General features: G+C 43.9%; 1 protein-coding gene across 7 annotated transcripts in view; it reads right to left on the bottom strand.

Moving 5' to 3' along the window:
* The window catches only part of FANCD2 (FA complementation group D2), a 53,433-nt gene that overhangs the window by 14,939 nt on the left and 22,227 nt on the right, over positions 1-16,267 (bottom strand). For 4 of the 7 annotated variants that reach the window (XM_055707534.1, XM_055707535.1, XM_055707536.1 and 1 more), the window contains exons 20-32: positions 15,550-15,610; positions 14,708-14,851; positions 13,269-13,342; positions 13,040-13,180; positions 11,777-11,877; positions 11,357-11,472; positions 9,848-9,956; positions 7,918-8,016; positions 5,072-5,181; positions 3,425-3,571; positions 2,175-2,291; positions 1,185-1,313; positions 874-989 (exon numbers count right to left, since the gene is read on the bottom strand). In XM_055707534.1, coding sequence (XP_055563509.1) covers positions 874-989; positions 1,185-1,313; positions 2,175-2,291; positions 3,425-3,571; positions 5,072-5,181; positions 7,918-8,016; positions 9,848-9,956; positions 11,357-11,472; positions 11,777-11,877; positions 13,040-13,180; positions 13,269-13,342; positions 14,708-14,851; positions 15,550-15,610 — 1,464 coding nt within the window. The remainder of the gene's footprint in view (positions 1-873; positions 990-1,184; positions 1,314-2,174; positions 2,292-3,424; positions 3,572-5,071; positions 5,182-7,917; positions 8,017-9,847; positions 9,957-11,356; positions 11,473-11,776; positions 11,878-13,039; positions 13,181-13,268; positions 13,343-14,707; positions 14,852-15,549; positions 15,611-16,267) is intronic. The other 3 variants (XM_055707537.1, XM_055707538.1, XM_055707539.1) reach the window with 1 other exon arrangement.

Here is a 16,267-nt window from a genome sequence, read left to right as displayed (position 1 = left end):
CCAAGCAAAACAGAATTATGTTAGAGTCTATCCAAACCGAACAGCAAAACTGATCTTGAGCTGCCTGTGGTTACAAAGCAGATGAGGTTCTTTGGTTTACAATATAGACAGACTCAGGAACAACCAACATTCATACTGACTGATGAGAAAATGACAAATCTGGGAATAGTCAGAAGTGGATCAGGGTCCCTGAGGATCCAGTAGTGGCCAATGGGAGAGGCAAACCTCAGACCTCAAACACTTTTTGCACAGTTACTACTGTGTTTGAAGTACAACAAAGATAAAACGCTTTCCACACACAGATCTAAATTAGTGTTCAGAAAAAACTTCTATGGTGCAATCCTGGATTATATTAGCAGATGCAGAGGTCAAATCCACGCGGCGCAAGCATTGTTGTTTGACATTTCTGAATCCAGTCTGAGCACATCAGCAGCACAGGCTTTCCTTTAATGAAGTACACACTCCTCCTTTCCCATCGGCAAAAGAAATTCATTGCTCGGGATTCAGGCAGTGACAACTTAGCAAAGGATGAGGGGACTTACTGGGTAAGAAACTCCAAGATCCCTAGGCAGAATGGGAGCTGCACAACGAGGCGTGCCAGCATGCCACTTATGCTTGCCTTGCTCCAAAAGCACACTGAATTCTATCCAGTTCAGTGCATCACCTACAGTTTTAGTTCAACTCAGGATCAGGCAATGAAGCTTGACATAACTATAAAGCCCTTAAAAGTCTCCAGCCACTGCAGTGTGTTGTTCTGCATGCTGGCAGGCCATTTGCTAAGTAGAAACACTTTAAAGAAAAGAAGCAAGAAGGGGAAGCAATAAATGGACTTTGCTCATTTAGGTGACCAAGTACTTCTTTGTTTAAACTCACCAAGCAAATAGGGAGCGAAAAGTTAGTAACAGCTGTTGGTAACAAAAGGACATCAGCTGGTGCTCCTGGATGTTAACTCCTGGTTCATCTCCCACATCCCGATTTTGTGTAACTGCCTTTAATACAGAACAAATAATGCATTAGATGCTATTCCAGGGAAAGACAATGGCACAAGAATTCATTTCTGTAAATTCCACATTGAAAAACGTGAAGAAAACAAAGCGACTCTCTTCCCCACAAACAAAAGTAAAAATACCTTTAGAGGTGACAAAACTCAACAGTTTTTTGAGTAAGAATTGCTGCCCGCTGACCTGGAAGTAGTTGTGCATGTTCTCCATGTGATTACACAATGGCTTTAGTAGCTTGACTACACACATAGCAACTTCCTTGGGGGATCTCTGACACAGGTGGGAAAAGCCAATATCCTTGTAGCTTCTTTCCTGCAGCAAATGCGAAAGATTAAGGTCAGCCTTACTCGAGAATAACTTCACATCAAGTATCACCTCTTAGACTTCTGAGCAGTGCAATTCCTGAAGTCATACACTCTGTCAGGAAGGGCCACAGAGTAAGAAAATTGGCTTCTGCTGAACAACCAGCACCAACAAGTGGATGACATTCAATGAAAAGAATAAAACTGATGTGACGCGCAGCTCTTTTATGGAATCATAGAATAATTTAGGTTGGAAAAGACCTTTAAGATCATGGAGTCCAATATTTTACTCTAAAAGAAGGCAGTCTCTGCACATAGGATTTAAGTTCAAAAGACAAGAAAGAACTCAGAATATGATAAAGTCCATCAGGTTGTAGTGTATTTCTCATAGTTTAATGCAACGAGCCACACGTTTATTTTCCTCCTGAAGGCATCAGACAGAAATGCAAGGAGTCACTGCGCTCAGGGTGTTCTTCTAAGGACTGCAGAAAAAGCAGAAACACAGATGCGATAACTTCTGTTGGATGCAGCAGCTACCTGGTCTGCCTAACCTGAGCTGCTTCTTGAACAGCAGAGCCAATCTCCCCAGGGAGGGCTGGGAAAACGGTCACTTGAGTTTTGAGGCTACAAGGCTTTCCCTCAGTTATATACCCTTCCCTGAGACATGTAGAGAGCCAGATGCTGCAAACACTTCAGCGAGGGAAGTGGTACAGAAGACTTTTGAAAGAGCAAGTGCTGCTCTGACACACAGTCAGACTTCCATTTAACTGTTAGGTGAAAATAATTCTGAAAAACATTTCTCTCGGGAAAGGCCTGGAGACCACTGATGCCTCAGCCCAGGTCTAGACCCACTGGCTGCTGCTGTACTTGCCTTTGGAAAGGGCACTCTCCTGGTGGAGCCCGGGGTCAGCACGTGTTCCAGCTTCCAGCACAGGTCATCCAGAAGGAGGCAGAGTTCAGCAGGCCCCAGCTGCACAACTTCACAAGCCTACAATTACAAGAATGCTGAATCCCAGGTCCCAGACATAACTGTAGTGCCTTGAAGCCCATGTTCGCCCCCCTCCATTTCCAGTTACGACTCCCGGCTTAGTTAACCTCAGCCAGGGACCTATTTAGTAGATGTTAGGGTTTTATGCCTCCCCCATTGCAGGTATGGGGCACTGGTTCTGGTTACTCAAAGCATGAAGAAAACCTGGTGCTCTGAACATAGCTGAGGCAATGTCAGTAACGCTTTACTACTGAGAGAGAACCGATTTATATACACCGACATTGAAAATAAGCCTCTAAGGATAAAGACAGGTTTAAGCCCAAAGAATCACAAAATTCACCAGCTGAGCAATAGTCAAAGTAATTTAAAATAACACCACATAGCCCAAGAGACTTGTCAAACAATCTTCCAGTTGGCCTGTGACCTGCACACACAGCTGTCCTTGGAGCAGGCCAGGCTGTACTCCAGCCTGCCATGGCCTTTTCACATTTTATGAATCTTACTGTAGCCTAACAAAATCAGACTCCAGATCGACACAGCCTGTCTACAAAGAGTGTAACGAAATTAAACACTTCTGCTTTCCACATCCATAGCAATGTAGTTTTATATAAAATCCCAGATGATGAACAGGTCCCTGCCCACTGCAGGCAGATCCATGACACCAGTCCCACACTTGTGCTGAGTTTCTGATCTGCTGATGCCTGGAGACACTTGCCTTTTTGCAACATGGGCTTTAGTTAAATGTCACAGGTTCTTTCTAAAAGGCAAGCCACCTTTTAGTGTATTTAACATCCTAGGGCTCAGCAGTATTCAATACGAAAGCCCCTTTCTTTCCATTAGGTCTAAACATGTTATGCTGTATCTTTGTTCCTTTTATGCAACGTTTATATTTGGTTTTAACATTGTTACACTACACCTCTGCTGTTCTCAGGAAAGTCCTCTTATCTCAGTGCCTTGAAGTACTTTGGTGTCTTTCAGGGCAAATTCTCTCTTGGCACCTAGCTCACAGCCCCAGACCAACATATCTTAACATCAATCTTCTGTCCATTTTAATGGAACAGAAAGGGCCAAGACCTCTGAGGGAGGTAGCTACACAAAGCCTTATCCATATGGTTTTATGCTGTTCTATTCACCTCTGTATGCATCTCTGCATCCAAGACAGACTTTGTCAGCAGCCCACAGTGGAGTACAGTAAACACTTCAAGGTCTAACTCCCGGAAGTATGGTCGATAGCTCTGCAGCCATGCCAGAGGATTTCCTGCCTCTCTCTCAGCAGCAGTCTAAAAAGTAAATGGCAGAATTAAGGTTGCAACCTGCAAGACTATAAGACTTTCTAACTCAAATAAAGCTATTTCTTTCATGCAGATTTCTAAATCTTGTGTCAGGTTGAAAAAAAGACTAAGAATAACTCATGGTAGCTAGCAGAGAGACAAGCACATAGAATCAGAAGCATTTTCATTTTGGACCGTACAAGTCACTAATAATTTTCTAGAAAAAAAAAATACTTGGGAAACTGGAATAAGCTTTGCTATCTCCTTTCTGTGAATCAGTGGCCATTGTGAAACCCATTCTGGAATTGCACCATAAGCACCATGAAAGATGACAGCAGATGTTTTTACCTTTGATAAATACCAGGATGGCAAACTATGGGATGCTCTGCTGCCTGTGATTGACAATCTCAGTTCTTAGAGATTCACTCCACACTATCTTGTTGTGGGAGCTGGTGTATGTTACACACGGCTCACAACAGGATTTCTGTATTCTGCTGTCCCAGGCGTGGCACAGTATCTAAGGCTTAGTCTGGAGCCGGTACTCTAGGTAATTAGTTTATTTATATATATATATATATGTATGTATGTATGTGTAATAGTAAACTAGTTAAAAATATTAGATACATTCCTTCCCAGAACCATCAGAGACTTTGATTATTCTCTGTAACTTCAGTGACTTTGCTACCGTATCTGACTCAGTTATCAGATCTGTACAATAGCAGGGAAGTAAAATCATATTTGCCTGGCTAAAATGGATAAAATGGACTCTGAATAACATTTATTAGCAGCAGTGGCAGAAGTGAAGCCTTGTGGGATGCTTATGAGATCCCAGCCCCCAGGATGCTGAGACCAAAGCTTAGGCACACTTCCCTGATTTCTCTTTCAGCTACCACACATCTTGCGTTCCAGGCATGATGACAATACCATAAGAGGTTATTCAGATGAACAAGAAATAAAACCCAATAATTCATTAGTTATAGGTTTGGGAAATGGTTCTTAGCATGTGATGAAAATGGATAATTTTAAACAGGCCTTACCATGAACACAACACATTGATTAAATACCTCAAGGAAAATTGCAAAATGAGCACCCGTGATTGAAGCAGAGTAGAATCAGTGGGAGATACATGATCCTTACTAAGGTTTGTATTTTCCAGATACATCTCACAATTTCTGACCTGAGTGTAGGAATGGCATGTTATTGCAGTAATTTGAGATGAGACACTGGCTTAAGATAGAAACTTTCCATAGTCTTAACCAGAGAGTAACTAATAGTATTATTGATAATCCTGCACATTCACACTGCCCTGAGCCACAGTGCCTTCTGGAGAGTGGCTGGCCTGTCCAGCAATTTTGAGATTTCAGGTGGGAGCCAGGTGTCAGAAAGCAGAACTGAACCACTTTCTATTAAGTTGAAATTAACAATCCCTCTCTCAAAGCTTTTGTTTATGCTTCTATACCATCTTCCATAGTCTGTCTTTCCTGCAAGTCCTCAGGGTTATACACCTACCTTCTCCAGCTCAGAGAGTTCAGCATCAGGTTGATTTCCCTCAGAACTGTCATCTGCTGGAGAACGATCTGCAGAGCCGGCTTTGCTGCCATCAGTCTTTTTTTTCTTTCCTTAAAGATAAAAGCAACTTCAGAAAAAAGGCTGCACTGCACTTAACAATAGACAGCATTTGCAGCCAGGGAAATGGCACAGGCTGTACTTTGATCAGTCCTAAGAAAGCATGGAGCATGCACAGGTTGTGTGCCATCCATAGCCAGGATCACAGTCCAAAAGAGTCAAATGCATTTGGGGCTCCCCCACAACCAGCTTCTCTTTTATAAAATCACAGTAAGGAATTAAAGTGAGCGTCACTGTTCTTGCTGTAGTTTAAACATTATGAAGTGATTGCAAAAATGAGTGGGACGTCATCTTAAAAAATTCTTGAACCAAAATGCAATGTTTCCTCCTCAGACACAGTATTGAGAAAGGAAGAGGACCTGGAAAAGGAAGGTAAGACACAACTACAGAAAGGACTTCTAGGGATGCCAAGCCAACAGCAGAGTAACTCAATGAATGCCTTGCAAGAGTCTTCACTGCTGACAATGGTAGGGAAATTCTCATACTTGACACGCTACCTAGCAGAGAGATCAAAGAAACTACATTGATTTCAAGTAACTGCACATGATGTATTAGACCAAACAGACAGCTAACAGGCCACCAAGGCCAGGTGACATTCACAAAAGGTCCCCAGCAGAATTCAGATACAACATTTCAGAACTGCTGGCCACGGTGCCAGAGGGCCAATAGCTTGTGAACATAATTCCTCTTAATAAAAAGGGAACGAATAAGAGTCCAGAGAATTAAAGACTGGTGAGTCTATCCTCCATCACTAGGAAAATGGCAGAGCTGTCTACGATAGAAAAATAAGATCACTGAGCATATGGACATACAGTCTGTTGGGGAGAAGCCAGCAGGGCTTCTGCAAAGGAAAACCTTGCATCACCAGCCTGCCAGCATGTTGGTATCGCTGGAATAAAAGGGACCTATTAGCCAGAAGAGATTTATATTTCCAAAAAGACTGTGAAAAGGTTTTACACCAGAAACTATTAAGGAACTGAAGTGGAATAGTGCTTTCTTGGACTGACAGCTTGCTATAGGAGAAGCAGCAAAGGGTAATACTTAACGTGGACTTTTCAGATGGAATCAGCCATTTAAACCTCCAGGAACTAGTTTTATTCAACTTCATAAACAACCTGGAGAAGGGAATGCTCGGGGAAATCCCCAACAAGTGCAACATTTGGCATACAATTTCATCTGCCATTTTATAACTGCTATGCTGATGAGCATCAGAGACTTCTGCTTTTGTTTCTCTGTGATCCTTTCCAGGGCCCAGCCATAGATGAAGTGAGACAGTACCAATGAAGCTGCATCTTTCACTGCATTATCTTTGGAAGAACAGAGTCAGGCAGGAGGAGGTCTTCCATGTCATAATAAATAAACCCTCTGAGTCAGACTGGAAAGTGAATTTGGTATGTTATGTCTCTCCTGAGGAGCTCCTTGTTCCCTTTCCTTTGAGGAATAGTCTTAGGCTAGATTTTATGACAGTGCTTGAGCTGATCTAATTGCTCAGGGGTAGTCCTGTTCCTCCTCCTACCTTTTTCTCATGTTCCCAGCCACACACACCTGAAACTTGCCTTGCACTGACTCAGGAAGACTGACCACTGGTTAAGCAGTCAACTTGTTAAAACAGCAAAAAAACTAACCCAGCAAAAAGTAAATAGCCAAAATAACTACCACGTAATAACATGGGGCAAGAAATCAGGCAACTTAAAAGAGTACAGATGTGAGTGGGAGAATGAAGGCTTCCCCTCTTTGTTAGCAGTAAACTATTTAATTTAGCTCAGCTACAAGATGCTGCACGCTCAAAGGAGGAGCAAGTTCAGCATCAAAACCGTGTGTTCTCAAGGCTGCGAACTATGGTCACAGCACTCACTGATTTTTTTGTAGGCAAGACAAGCTAAGCTCAGGAATCTTCATCTGGGCTACGCTTACTACACTGAGCACTTCTGCTCCTTCAAAATAAAGTATCTAAAGCGATGGATCCTCCTCTTGTCTGCAGAACACAGTCATAGCTTTCCTTCCGCCTTTATCACTCTCACGTGACAGGTCCAGTCCCTGCAGAATGGGTCTGGCACAGGAGAAAAGGGCTCTCTAATCTGTGGCCTCCTCCAGTTGTTCTCATTGAATGGAATGTCAATTTTTGTCCCGTTTGGCTCGAAGGCAGTCATGTTCCCAGGAAATGTTAATCTAAACTAGAAAAAGAAGTAGAGGCAGAGATAACAAAGTAAATCTACTTCAGCCTGAAAAACTAAAAGGCAAGTTCTGTTTCTTCTCTGTGGGAGCTAGCAGTGGGAAAGGATGAAGGAAGCATTTCCGTGTGCAGCAGTCATGACAAGGTTCCTAAGACATCAGTTAGGTACAGCCTAGAGGTCAGGAATTTGCAAGGCAGCTCAAGCCACAGATTCAGTACCAGGCAATTGCACAAATCCATCAAAGGCAGAACAACTTACTGCTGCAGAAGATAGTTTTGACAGGTAAAAACAGTAAATGAAATCCCTGGATTTTCACTGTTAAATGCTAAGCATCAGCACACCCATGGAGACAGACTATCCAATGCCTGCTTGGAGTAGAATATTTTTACTTGTACTTCAGGTGCAACAGGAGTTGGTTGGATAAGATTTCAAACTAGATAGACCTTGCCAGGAATTCTGTGCTTTATGCACACGCAAGTGCCATGGCTGCAGCGCAATATGCCAGTCAAACCCCACATCACATCTGTCTGCTTAAATGTTTTAAACTTTCTTTACCATTCCTTTTTCTTCCTGGGCCAGCAGCATTAATGGATGGCACAGCCTCCCGGGCTTCAGAATCAAAAGTAGCTGGTGGTGGGACATAGCCAGGGGTTGCTGAAAGAGCCAAAAATGTAGAAACTGGGTTAGTTCAGCTCCTGGATGACAAAATACAGGCAAGATGCATTATCTAGAAGTACCATATGTTTCACGATCCTGGTGAACGTCCCTTTGCTTGTATGTTTAGGTGAATTTAGCCTTATTGTATGTCCACACTGCACTGGAATGACAGCTCTTTGCAATCCCCCAGCAAGGGAGAGTAACAAGTGCTCAGCTGTCCTTGGACATCTGTCTGTGTTGGTGAAGCTTTAAAGGACTGTTCTAGCACACCTAAGCCCTTTCTGCGCTGGCCTTGTAGTGCTCCTGGAGCAGCAGAAAGGGGCTGAGGCTGCACTTTATTTTGGTGTGTAAGGGTAGGTGGAAGGTGACAGTGTATTCTTCGTCACATTTGTCTTATCAAAGACCTTTTCAATGTAAAAGGATATAAGTAAAGGGTGAAGCCACGAACAAGGACAGACACAAACCAATGGAGACAACGTCAATGATCAGAAGTCTCCAGTTTCTAACCAATGGGCCATTAAACTCCAGGCACAGCTTTGAGAATGGACACCTGGACTTTGTAACTGATAAATTGGGAGGAAAGAAAGGAACTTGAGGATTTGGGGTATCTGATGGGGGCAAGGGTAGAACTACGCAAACTAATGTAGGAATGTGCAGGGAAGTGGGGTGGGGAGGAACAAAGAGGGGAATGGGCAGAAATAGTGTAAAAAGGACTGGCCATGAGTAAAGTATTGCAGGTCAGTAGAACTGTCCAATCAGTACGCTTGTCTGACTGAACCCTGTGCCTGATCACTGCAGTCTGTCCCATCTCCTTATTAACTCTTTTCTTAACTACATTTCAGTGTAGTCTCACTAACCTCTGTGTGTGCATGCGCACGCACACGCTCCAAGGACTAAAGGCCAACACCAGTGAGACCTGTGTGACTAAATACTGGGCTAGCAACTAGAGCTGGACCACCCTGGGCCTGGGGTGTCAGCTGCTGGAGTAAACAAGAGGGTCTCCGTGTCAGTAGTTAAAGGTGCCATAGGTCTTGGGAGAACCTCTACAAGTCTCAGACTTTGCCTGTGGAGCCTGCACCTGTGAGATAAGCGTGTGAGTGTACGTGTCTCCTAGCAAGCAGCAAGCTGGAATAGACAGTGAGTAGGGTACCCGTGGAGCAGATTAGAGGACCTGGGATCTGGGCAGGCTATTGAGCAAAGGGGCTGTGCCAGTACTTGTGGCTTCTTTGAGTGTTCACGTGCTTGTGACTCTAGAGCGTTGTTTGTGTGCCTTCACTAGCAAACTTCAGTCTTAACCAGCTAAAAAGCAGGATGGGATCTTGGCTGTCTGTACTTATGTTTTACGCGAGTCCTACACGTAGGTGCTGTTGAAGGCAGCACCTTGTCTGGGGCAGTCTGTGTCGCTGTGTCCACTGCCCTGGGACAGAGACCCATGCTGGGCTCCAGCAGCTCAGCAGGGGGAATTCATGGACCTAGAGCAGCTGGAGGCAGTCGATTCTTACAACATTCCTTAACAGCTTCTTACAACCGGAATACTGGAGAAACACACCGTTTCCTTAGGATAAGGGCTGGTTTACTCCAGTATCCACCATACTCTGTTCCCAGGCAGACTTGACAGAATCTGCCAAAGAGATGTCCCCAAGGAGGTGACTGAGAAGGGCAGTTTGGACTCGGACAAATAGAAAACAATAGCTGTCTGTGCATGCACTCTTAGGCCACTGTAAAAACGCAGTATATGTTATATATACCTCCTCCATTGATGTTTAAGCCAATCCCTTTCGCTTCACAGCTGGCACAGGCCCAGAATGTACAAATGATTCATGCTCACCTGCCAAGCATTTTCCCAGCACATTCTGCAGTTCTGTGATGTTCTGTAATCGAGTCAAAACCTTCCCCTTCATCTCAGCATCCTGTTGCTGGCAGAAGGCATTTACGACCTAGAAATACAAAACAAATCACTGACTTATTGAGATTTGTACCCACTTTACTACGACTTCTTTTCTGAATAACATTCTCAAGTCCTGAATAAGCACACAACACAGCACAAGTAGCCTGTGTGACCACATCCAGACTGCATGAACAAAGTTCTTCAGAAGCCCATGAGAACGTGGACATCATTGGTGCAATTTACAAAGCAACAGCAACACCTACAGATCAGATATTAACTGAAGAAGAAAAGTTAGCAGACAGCACATTGTCAGGTTCTGTGCTGCTTATGGTTCTGGAGACTCCTTGGCACTTCCCAGGTCTGTCAGAAGAGACACAGTCCTGGGAGAAAAGCAGAAACAAGGAGGACTGGGGATGTGGAATTACACCAACTCCCAGCTCTGGAGCTGGATTGCACCAACTCTGACATAGCTCATGTTATCAGAATAACCCCAGCAGGGAACATTCCCACTGACCATCAGTTAGCAAATAGATGGTCCAAATCTGCTTGAAGGCACTGTATTTAACCCTTCTGTAAGCTCACAGAGGTACACAACAAATGAACAATCACAACCAAGTTTGCAAGGGACCTGTGGAAGCCTCTAGTCCAACACCCTGCTCAAAGCAGTATCAACTAAACAGGTTGCTTAAAGCCTTTTCTAGTGGAGCACTGAGCATCTCCAAGAAAAGCAATCCCACAGCTTCTCTGGATTTGGAAACACAATCTTTCTGTTAGGTAACAGAAGACCATAGTGGAAGACCACAATATCCCCTCCGCTCTGCCCTTCCCTCTCCAGGCTGAACAACCTCTGCTCTCCCAGCCTCCCCTCGTACACCATGTTCCCCAGCCCCTCATCAGGCTGGTGGCTTCCACTGGACTCACCCAGAATGACAATGGGAGCCCCAGCCTGGGCACAGTGCTGCAGGCAGAGCCTCGGACATGCCAAGCAGAAGGCAGCAATCAATGCCCTTGACTCCCCTGCTCTCCAGCACGGTGAGACTGACCTTTCTTTCTGATGCTCCCTTCCTAGTTTAGACACATATTACCTCACAGTTTTTAGACACATATTTGGGGTTCCCAGCATCCTCGCTGCAACAGCAAAACCATTTTTGTACACCAAAATGTGCCAGTGTGTATAAAGTACAGCTGAGCAGGAGGTGGAAAACTCGTATCAGCAAGGCAGTCCTTAAAATCTCTGACCAAGAAAGCAGAGTTGCTGCTAACAGCAGTATAATGGATAAATGATAATGAAGAGAAGAACATGGAGAGAGATCACCAGGACCCTACTGGAGAAGGTTTCTAAGCAGCAAGACTCTCCTTCAACAATTGCACCCCTGAAGCCTAAGGTTAGTGTTTGTAAGTGCTTCTCCTCAGTGCCACTCCAGAACCTGCAGACAAGGCTTTACTCACCTCACGAAACCAGTTGAGAGCATAGAACAGGAGTGAGCATAGAAATTCCCGTTCCTGCGTGGATAGAGTCTCCAGCTTCCCTTCAACCTCCAGGTCAGTTAGGTACAGGGGGCAACCTGGGACAGAACAGGAAGAGAACATGTTGGACTGTGTTTGCTACCCATCCTTTGGTCTTTGCACGGACGAAGTCTCTTAGCAAAGCCTTTATCAGTTCCAATGGCTATTTGGAGTAAGCCCTGTCAGTCAGTCCATCCCCAGACAAGGCAACTGTCTCCCCTGCCTCCCTTCTACTTTGTGGGCTACAGAGCACCTCAGCCTCCTTCACAAACTGCACAATTCTTCCAACAACTGCAGGAAGCCTTCACAGATCTGGAATAGGAACAAGGCAGCCAGACTAAAAAAAATGTTCATTTCCCATACCTAACAAGGCATCAATCTCCTCCAGGCTTCCACTGTTTTGCTCTCCAGTGTAGAGCCTCAGCAATCGGAAACAGGGTGACAGACACATCGGTGACACTACCCTGGAGGGAGGGGAAAAATTAAATTGAGTGGGTCCTATGGTTTATATACCTCCAGAATGCCCACCACTTTTCCATCATGTCTTATGTCCTCCCCATGCCATGCTGCCTCTGCTTTCTCTTTTGCTTCTTGTAAGTCCCAGTGACACAGAGCAGAAATGTACCATTATGGTTAAATAAATAGGTGAGCACTAGTTTTCTGGAAAAGCATATAAGGGCAGAAAAATGGCCATAATGAAGAAAAATGTGATAAGATTTATTTCTTGTATAAATCAAAGTTGAATAATTCAGAAGGAATTATAAGAAATCATGCAAAACACCACTGCAAGCAGTGAAGAAACCTCCCTGAATGTTTTGTAGCATTCCACTGCTCACATTCTGAGTGAGGAAAATAAACATTTTTCTATAGATGCATGTAAAGTAGTTACAATGAATTTTACTCTATAGCGATCATGTCTTTTTTTTTAGGCACAACTAAAATATCAACAAGAGCTTATGACAATAAATTACACAGGATATGAAGGTGCCAGTTAAAAAAAAGCTTTTTATTCTTTGTAACTTTGATGCCTTACTGTTTAATCAGACTTTTTTATTTCTTACATGTTTCCTGTTCCATTTTCCAAAGACAAAGCCATTATTTCTCAGTCAAATTTCACTTGCAGCAGCATGTTTGAGGTTTAGCTCTGTTGCACAGTCTGTGTTGTCCAAGTACAACTGAAGGTGAGAAAAATTGTGTACTGTTCACACACACACTAAGTCCTTAGTGACTCTCTATTTGAGAATCATTGCTCAAAATATGAATTTTGCCACCTCAAAGCTGCCTATCTATCTCAATATGGCATTCAATATTACCACAACACTGGAAGAAAGAGCTACGATTTTCATATGACAGATGGGAAACAAGGCAGATGCAGCATGATTTACCCAAGATCAGCTAAACAGCCTGAGCCAAAACAGACCACCAGGTCCCAACCAGCTAATGCCTCTAGACCTGTCCGGGTATGTCTAACAGCAAGAGAAGGAAAAGAACACTGGAAACTGGTAAATTCTCTGACCAGCTCCTTATGAGGCACTTTGGCAGGCAGGACTGACAGCAGTGAAGCGCACCAAATGGAAACAATTCCTTTACCTTCACAGTCATCCTACAGTTAAGTGTGAAAGTTACCTTTTACTTTGGCTACTCTTTCCACCGGTGACCCTGCCAAGCTCACTCTGCGACACCAATGGTAAGAGGTTAATAGCAATTGCTCCCTGACTTTCATCTTCATCCAGATTATATAAGGACTTCACTGGGAACAAGAACGAACTGCAAGGACAGACAGACAAGCTCTTACTGACAAACTCAGTTCTCAGGGACAGAAACATTACTAATACTTAGCCTGTGATTAGCCTACCCATCCACCGTGGGGCTCAGATCAACCACAAAGTCACTAGGAAAATCCTCCACCAAATTCTTCCCAAACTCCTCCTATAAAGGAAGGAAAAAAACCTGCTCAGCAAAGGGGCTCAGTGAAGAAAGTTTCAACAGCAGCAGTGCAAAAAAGCAGAAGATAAAGCCAAGAAAAATTATCCTGGAACAGTCACAGCAATGAAGCCCATTCCCTGCAAGGAGGGCCAAGACCTGCCTTTAGAGACAAAGCCAGGAAGCATTGCTAAGCATGCACAACCAATTTCTTCCCTGCTCTTTGGGTGTGTGCTCGTCTAAAAGTTCCACAGTGATGCAGAGAGGTAGAGCAGCTGGCTGGAAGAGGAAAGGAGCCATGGGAGATTCTCTGTTCTAAGAGCTGATAATCAGAATGAAATGGCTACAAAGTGTTGGCAAAGTTTTTATTTCACACAACGTGTGCCACATACTTCACATGCTTTACATTGTTAGAAACAATTAAGGGAGAAATAAAGTAACTGAGGTGACAGCATTTGGACAAACAATGAAAAGACCCCCAAAAATCTGCACAAAATTTGCGGGAAGAACCTTAGCTTGCTTTTACATTTCAGTCTTGCAAGGAAAAAGGAGAAATTCTCCTTCCTCTGCTTTTTCTCCTTGGAGCACTCAGCTGGACCTCGGGAGACTGGCATTTCTAGCACTAGGCACAGAGCTGTCTGGAGTGTCTGCCAGCACTTCACAGCTCCTTAGTCACCTTCCCTCCTCTGCTCTGTAACCAGCAGGTGGGAAGAGCACTTGTGCCACAAGGAGTGATCAATTCCACAAATGCCTCCAATGCTCTCCTGGGCCCCAAGATGGCTCGCTATCCTCCTGGCTGGCACAGCCCACAGGCAAAAAGAGCTCCCAGCAAGTAGAAAAAGCTGTCCAGTGGCCTTCACAAACCTCTTCTTATTACCATAAATACCATTTGTTTGTTTATTTATTTACTACTATAAATGACTGTGGCTCTTCCAAGTCCTTAGGCACCAGATAGCCTTAATAGTCTGACCAGAAGCCAAATTCAACACTAAGTTTAAAGTTCTTTCAGATTCTACTTTTTTCTATGCATCTTAAAAGCATGCTCTGAAATGTCATTTAATTTTCTTTAAAAGATTTCCCTGTTGTCATGTAAAAGTTCACATAAAGAAAGTTGTTAAAGCACGATGAGGAATCTGCCGCAATCAAAGAAAGCCGAGAGGGCTGAAAGAGGATTTTGTATATGATCAATCTCTTACAGGACCTGAAGCATGACTAGGGGGAAAAAAACAAAACAAAAGAAAAAAAGAAAGAAAAGAAAAATTGTTCTCAAACTAGACTGAAAACCTCACATCAACTCTGTCCTGCCAACAACCAAACATGTTTCTGAAGAATTCACTTAAGTGATTAAATTCAAACTACACTGCAACATACCAGGAGCTTCAAGTCCAAATTCCCCTTCTGCTTCTCAATCAAACTGGCAAATTCATCATAGTAGAGAGCCAAGACCTCTGGTGTTTGCTCACAGCAGAAGCCCACAAGGTCCAGCAAAGTAGAAAGCTGAAACGAGAGCAAAATCTACAGGAACAGGTAAGGTAAACAGATCCAACTCAAGCTTCCACCTTGAGTCCCTTTTACACTAATTTGCTCTGAGGCATACCCAAAGCTTCACCTCTAGGGTAACAGCCCACAGTGACTGCTCTTGCAAAGACCCAGTTCTATGAGGAACATGGGTCTTTTAAGGTCCTGGCCCAGCTCCATGATGAAATAACACAAAAAAAGTCTGCCCAAGACCACCCTTAAATAGAGCGCTAGCCTAGAAGAAGGTTCTTCAACAGGAATTAAGGAAAACTGCCCAGGCTAGGCCAGCCCTCTACAGCAGAAGCACTTTCTCTAGGTGGCCTGAAAGGCACTGCTGCCAAGCTGAGAGGAAGGTGAAGGCTGCCTTTGGCTCAGTGAATCAGATCGCTCTGTTTCTTTCCTTTGTGTTTGAAATAACATCTGGATAGAAGACTTTCACTAGATGGTTGCAGTACTGCTTGTCCTGGACTAGCAGCAGGCAAGACCAGCAGGTGCTATCTTTATACAGAACTTTGTTTCTCCAGAACCATTTTCAATAGATCTTTGGCTCTGCGGTTAATGTACAAGAATCCCAGGCTCAGTAAAGATAACTCCAAGACACACATACTACTTCAGTTAAGACTGTGTTGCCAGTTACACCTCCTTGCTGACCATGTCCTCCCTCTCTCCCACACTGCCCCATTCTTGGCACTCACCTGCCCATCACGCTCGCTGTTCAGCTCTGGTCTCTCCAATGAACTGCCGCCTCCTTCAGTTCTGAAAGCGATTGATAGCCTTGCTTTTGTGGCACAACACTTAAGAGGTGGCAAAACCCATCATACACAGAAGGTTCTCTCTCCAGAAATTGGAGAATTATACATGAGAAAGATGAGGTTTGGAACACTATTAGGAAAAGACCTGCTGACGTTTGGGACCTTCAGGACAAGACTCAATGTCTTCTTCAGGGATACGCTTTTTCTAACCTGTTGAAACCTAAGCCCTCTAGTCATCCACTCTTCCAAAGCCACAGAGCCTCACCTTATCATAATCATAATATCTGTAGTTGTACATTAGGACAGCTACTCAAAATTCCTGCTGCTTACTTGCAGGGTTCAGAAAGGTACTTTTTCCTCTGATAATTTGGCTTTCAAGTCTGTCTCCTTCAATCTTTTTCTGAAGAAACCAGACAAGATGCCAGTAAGATATACAATGATCCATGATGCAAAGATACTTCTCAAGTGCCAGCAGACAGATTTTCCCCATGCATTTGGGTCAGACTTGAATGGGAAGGAATTTCTCTACAGGTCAAACAAATTCCCTGGGGATTTACTTCTTTTTGCAAGGCACGGAACATGCTCCACCTGCTGGGATCATCTGTGTGCACTTTACCCTGCTAACTCTCTGCCACCAAAGGTGCCTTGATGCACAGATGAC

Source organism: Falco cherrug, chromosome 4 (assembly GCF_023634085.1).
Source record: "Falco cherrug isolate bFalChe1 chromosome 4, bFalChe1.pri, whole genome shotgun sequence".
NCBI lineage: Eukaryota > Metazoa > Chordata > Aves > Falconiformes > Falconidae > Falco > Falco cherrug.
The sequence above is the reverse complement of the archived record's forward strand: the minus strand, read 5'-3'. Positions and strand labels throughout refer to the sequence as shown.